At 39.9% G+C, this 6,496-nt stretch overlaps 1 protein-coding gene across 1 annotated transcript in view; it reads left to right on the top strand.

Annotated features, from left to right (window-relative positions):
* The first annotated feature begins 267 nt into the window (after nt 1-267).
* LOC105263063 (regulation of nuclear pre-mRNA domain-containing protein 1B) overlaps nt 268-6,496 on the top strand; it is an 11,593-nt gene continuing 5,364 nt past the window's right edge. The window contains exons 1-5 of the mRNA XM_011299041.1: nt 268-523; nt 603-760; nt 1,296-1,600; nt 1,977-2,162; nt 2,446-2,721. Of these exons, the coding sequence (XP_011297343.1) occupies nt 610-760; nt 1,296-1,600; nt 1,977-2,162; nt 2,446-2,721 (918 nt within the window). The 5' untranslated portion in view covers nt 268-523; nt 603-609. The remainder of the gene's footprint in view (nt 524-602; nt 761-1,295; nt 1,601-1,976; nt 2,163-2,445; nt 2,722-6,496) is intronic.

The following is a 6,496-nucleotide window of genomic DNA, read 5'->3' on the forward strand; positions in this document are numbered from 1 at the left end:
CGCTCTGCTTTATCTATACCCACGCCCTCCGAAAATTACCGACACTCTTGCCCTCGCGACCTGTTTGATTCACAGGTACACCCGCAAAATTAGTTCCGCCAGTTCCGCTAGGAAATTTCGCGGTTGAAGCTTCGCCATTGGCGTTAGCAATCTCCCCTATAATCTCTGCTCTCATGATCGCTGGTCTTTCCGAATTATCGGCCTCCGAAAATTACCGACACTCTTGACCTCGCGATCTGTTTGACTTACTAGTACACCCGCAAAATTAGTTCCGCCAGTACCGCTAAGAAATGTCGCGGTTGAAGTTTAAGCCTCGCCATTGGCGCTAGTAATCTCCCCTATAATCTCTGGTATAACGGTCGTAAGACTGTCAGTGTTATAACCAATAAACGAAAAAAAGATGATTTTTTTCCGATAATTCGGATGACTAAATAAACCATTACGAGAAGTGAATTTGTCAAACGCTCCAGATTGGTGCGTTTCACATTCCTGAGTCACGTGCCCTCAATTCTCCCTCGTAGCGGTACAATTATTCGTTCACGAATTTATTAAGTTTCCGATCGTCTATTAACGAAATTATCTATTAATTGTGGCCATAATAGGAACGTTATGGCAGGATTTACGGAGAACGCTCTCGTGAAGAAACTTCTAGATCTTAACCCATCCCAGCAAAGTATTCAAACATTGTCACTTTGGCTAATCCACCACAGAAAACATCACGGTACTATTGTGAAAGTCTGGTTCAGGGAGATGTGCAAAGGTATTTTTTCAAACTATTTTTATTTATTTCTGAAGTTATCAAATTCTTTCAACATTAACTTCAAAAAAGAAATCAGTTTTACCACTCAGCTTTTTCATTTTTTGGGGTGAAATTAGAGTTCTTGTTGTGCTGTATTTCATGTTTCATAGGTTAGCAAATATGTTTGGACAACTTTCTAATTTTTTTTAGCTACTTTTAGTTACGAAAGAATCCCGCTCTTTCAATTAAAAATTAAGTCTCACCATTCGGAAATTGTAAAGACAATGAACATAACAGAAAAGTTGCATTGTGTCTACCTGTTGTATATTGCATTAAAAACTCATAAAGCAGTGACCTGACTATGAGTACAGATGGTACAATTTGTACTAATTGAGCTCCATTCCTTTAAACCGGAAAAAAATTCAATATGTAGAGCTGATCGTTGGAGAGCTCCCCACGTTATGGGATATTTTTTAAGGCACATTTTGACTTCACCTATTCGTTTATCGCCTGGTTCAAGAAGATTGCTAAGCCCAGAATGGATAATTCTTTTCAGCTAAGGACACTCGCAAATTGATGTTTATGTACTTGGCTAACGATGTAATACAGAATAGCAAGAAGAAAGGACCGGAATTTGGCAGAGAATTTGGTCATGTTCTTCCGAGAGCGTTCGAACACATGAAAACATTCGATGAGAAAACTAGGGAAAGGCTGAATAGACTGCTTGTTATTTGGGAAGAAAGAGGGGTTTACGACAAAACACAGATTACTGATTTTAAAGGAGCCCTCAATATAGTTACAGAATCGATTAAAGAGCCAGGGACACCGCCACGAAAAAAATCACGAAATGAAATTGAGAAGGTGAGGTTTCAATGGAATACTTGTGGATTTGCGGGTACACGCGTTTTTTACGAATATATTATAAATATTTCAAAACTGCCATCATGTATTTATATTTAAATGTAATAATATTTTCAATTATATGTGTAGTATTAATTATTTTTTGCTTAGTTTAATGACATGATGGGATGACTGGCTGTTAAAAGTTAGATATTTATAGATTAAATGATTAAGTTCTCTCCCAATAAGGCACGCACGCGTATTTAAATTATAATCATTGAACTTAGTTTTTATTGGAAAATTATGCTTGAAAATATTCAATAGGATAGATGTAGATTATTGGATTGGAAAAATGTATCAAATAGTAATTGATTTTAAGCAAGTTTTCTATCTTCAGGAAACCTTCAAGAAATCTGACAAGAAATCAGACAAACGATCAGATAAAAAATCTAACAAGAAAGAGAGAAAAAAATCGGAAACTGAAATTGAAGTGGATGGTACCAAAGAACTACACGTTACATTGAGTCCAAGAACACCAGCTGGCGATCCCCCGGAGACTGAGGAACTTATTAAGGCCCTAATGGTTATTACCGTTTGTAGCGACACGTATAGTTCCGATTGTGTATCAACTGCAATAAAATATCTCGAATTCATGATGAATAGTAATTTTCAATCCAAGAAATGCAATAATAAGATGATATTAACAACACCATTTGCAATTGTTTCATTAGCACTATGCGATAGTCGTTGACATGACTTGAACTGTCACTATCTGGATATCTCATTATTTCCAGATATAGACCGTCAATTTGGATTCTTTACCTTATTGGGAAATTAGTCAATAAAACTTTGACTGATGATTTCAGGACTTGGAAAATACAGCATCGTCTGACGCAGCTGTGAGAGAACGAATTGCTTCACTACCTCCAGAGGTATCAGAGGTCTCGTTGTTGGCTAATTTGGCTGATCGTGCTGCTGCTGATGAGTTGAGTATAGCTGTCAATGAAGCTGCAGCGTTGCTTGCGGATTACAATGGAAGGTTGCAGGCAGAGATGGAGGACAGGCGCCGTTTATTAACAATGCTTAGGGACTACACATTGGCACAGAAGCAATTGTTACAACAGGCACAATCGACTCTAGAGGTAAATATTCTATTCGACTATTTTCAACAATATCCTAGTACTCTGGTGTTTTCCGTTACAATTCCGGTATCTACTTGCCGTTGAGCATTGGCGCATCTATTATGTTTTGCTTCTTATGTTTTTTCATATTTAGAAGTAATATTTTTGACATTTGGAACGTTTGAAAAAGCCCTGTAAGGATATTCAAGTTCTATAGAAATTATTTCTTTTCGGAAAAATCGGTTATGTCCAAACGTTTATTTTCAGCGCGATTTCAACCCAAGTTTCTGAACATTTGATTTCGAAAAATAAACTATAATTTGCGATTTCTCTGACTATCGCTCTCGCTTTTCAATCTTAAATCTCATTTTTGGTAGTGCTAAAGCGTTTGTTCATATTTTAAACCGTAGACAAGTGTATTCGTTTCAAATATTTTTCTAAATATTGAAAAATATAAGTTTCCGAAGAAAAAAGTGAAAGAAATTAAATTTAAAACTCCCCAATTTTCCCGATGGATATATGGAAGGCTTTGAATCCGAGGGCTCCACTGACCCGGCAACAGGCCATACACGCGCACTATGTAAACGGTAATTCAAATATAAACCCAAATTTGTTGGGTGAAATGTTTCCAATATTTAACTCAACAATTGATTTATGACCAACGAGAGTTTTAGAAATTAAAACATTCTTGAGTAAAAATAAAGAATTTTACATTATCCAGATTGTGAAAATTAATTAATTATGTAATCGATCGGTGAGGTTAGGTGTTGTGAGAATCGAGGAAATCGTCAATAATCAATTTTCAGTGCTTGATTAATGTGGGTGGGGCTGATACGAGGGTTGATCTGGAAAAGAAAATTTTATGTGCAAATTTTCGTGAAATTCTCTTTTTTGAATCGAAATATTAATACGCAGCGTTCTCGCATATTCATCACATGATACAACGGCGAGAGTTAAGGTAGTACTTCTGGTACACCATGGGTCAAGCTAGAGTCTTGATGACTTTGATTAGCTCTGTAGTTTGTCTTGACAACATTCCTCGGCGTGAAATCTAGGGGTTTGTTCGAACGTAATTACACGTTCATTCCTCAATTTCCCACCCCTGAGACCTAGTTACCGGTCCGGGAAAAATAATTATCTAGTTATTGACCCTAAGATTAGATTTTTTGAGGATCGACAGGGGCTAGCATTTATGTCCCCGTAAAACACGTTTTTTTTGGGGAATTCTCTAGAGACTTGTTGGGTGAAAATCCCTCCACCCGGGCCTTAAGAGTGTGAAATTAAGGCCCGGCCTTCTCGAAATCTAGTGGATTTTTTCCCCCAGAATTCCCTAGATTTTAATGAAATTATTGCGTTTTACGGGTATACTAATTACGAGCGAATAAAGTGATCAAAAATTATAATTTTGGGATGATAAAATAGGTCATGATATGCGATATGTCGGCAATTAGGTCTGAGAGGGGAATAACCGTCGGGGGAGTTCAGTTACGCGAAAATAAAACACCCTTTTTTCCACTGCACATTACAATATATATAGCACATCACGTGCCATGATGGCGGCCAAATTACACTCACGGAATACACACGATTTATAAATTTCAGATACACAACATCCACTCAAGACATAATTGCCGACGTATAAAACACTCTGACCTTTCGTTTGGGTCAAATACCGGAATTTTTAATCACTTTGATCACGCGTAATTAGTATTCCCGTAAATGAGGTGATGACCTGTCAATTTCAGGGAATTCTAACTACCTTGAAATCTGGCAAATGGCGCCACCATCAACTCGCGAACACGCCGGAATGAGCTTCAGAGACGGACGTTGAAAAATGGGACCCCGGATGCTTCCAATGGGGTATTGCGCATGAGTGGGAGTGAGATAGCAATTTCTCTAACTGTCTCACTCCCTCCAGTTTTGAAACGGCCATCTGTGATGTCTAATGTGTGCATTTATTTATGAGTAATTGAACTCCCCCGACAATTGCTACTCTCTGAGACCTAATTGCCGACATGTCGCAGGTTATGACCTTTCTTTCGAGACGAAAAGCATAATTTTTCATACTGCTTTTTGGCCGCAATTCGTAATTCCGTGAAATTCAATTGCTTTATTAAAATCTACGGAATTCTGGGGATTCCGGCCTAAAAAATCGCCATACTTCGTAGATAAGTGGGAGTGAGATATTCATTACCTTAGCTATCTCACTCCCACTTATCTACGTTTCCCGGCCATTTTTTCCCCCACAATCCCCAGAATTTTCTAGATTTTCATAAAATAATTGGGTTTTACGGGAATACTAATTACAGTGAAAATAGTACATAAAAAGGTCCGATTTTGAGATCAAATGAAAGATTATAACTTCTGCCATGTCGTAATTAGGTTTCAGATTGTAATAAAAGTGCGGCAGGGTAAAATAGGGGGTTGATGGTGCAGTGAGTGGAAGGAAAAAAAATGAAGGGTTGAAGCTGAGATGAGTGTGGCAGGGTAAAATAAGGGGTTGATGGTGGAGTGAGTGCCTGTGAGAAAATGAAGGGTTCCGGCTGGGATGAGTGCGGCAGGGTAAAATAGGGGGTTGGTGGTAGAATGAGTGCAAGAAAAAAAATGAAGGGTTGAGGCTGGGATGAGTGCGGCAGGGTAAAATAGAAGATTGAGGGTGGAATGTGGGCAAGTGAAAAAATGAAGGGTTGCGGATGGGATGAGTGCGGCAGGGTAAAATAGAAGATTGAGGGTGGAATGTGGGCAAGGGAAAAAATTAAGGGTTGAGGGCGGGGTGAGTGCGGCAGAGTACAATAGGGGGTTGATGGTGGTGTGAGTGGACGGAAAAAAATAAAGGGTTGAAGCTGGGATGAGTGCGGCAGGGTAAAATAGGGGGTTGGTGATGGAATGAGTGCAAGGGAAAAAATGAAGGGTTGCGGCCGGGATGAGTGCGGCAGGGTAAAATAGAAGATTGAGGGTGGAATGTGGGCAAGGGAAAAAATGAAGTGTTGAGGCTGGGGTGAGTACGGCAGGGTAAAATAGGGGGTTGATGATGGAATGAGTGCAAGGGAAAAAATGAAGGGTTGCGGCTGGGATGAGTGCGGCAGGGTAAAAAAAGAAGATTGAAGGTGGAATGTGGGCAAGGGAAAAAATGAAGGGTCCCATCCCAGCTTCAACCCTTCATTTTTTTCCCTTCCGCTTACCCCACCATCAACCCCCTATTTTACCCTGCCAGACTCATCCCAGCTTCAACCCTTCATTTTGTTCCTTGTACTCATTTAACCATCAACCCTCTATTTTACCCTGCCAGACTCATCCCAGCCTCAACCCTTCATTTTTTTCCTTCCACTCACTCCACCATCAACCCCCTATTTTACCCTGCCACACTCATCCCAGCTTCAACCCTTTATTTTTTTCCTTGCACTCATTTAATCATCAACCCGCTGTTTTACCCTGCCAGACTCATCCCAGCTTCAACCCTTCATTTTTTTCCTTCCGCTCACTCCACCATCAACCCCCTATTTTACTCTGCCAGACTCATCCCAGCCTCAACCCTTCATTTTCTCACCTGCACTCACTCCACCATCAACCTCTATTTTACCCTGCTACAATCATCCCAGCTTCAACCCTTCATTTTTTTCATTCCGCTCACTCCACCATCAACCCCCTATTTTACCCTGCCAGACTCATCCCAGCCTCAACCCTTCATTTTCACACATGCACTCACTGCACCATCAACCCCTTATTTTACCCTGCCACAGTCATCCCATCCTCAACCCTTCATTTTCACACATGCACTCACTGCACCATCAACCCC

This window comes from Fopius arisanus, unplaced genomic scaffold (genome assembly GCF_000806365.1).
Source record: "Fopius arisanus strain USDA-PBARC FA_bdor unplaced genomic scaffold, ASM80636v1 scaffold00012, whole genome shotgun sequence".
Taxonomy (NCBI): Eukaryota; Metazoa; Arthropoda; class Insecta; order Hymenoptera; family Braconidae; genus Fopius; species Fopius arisanus.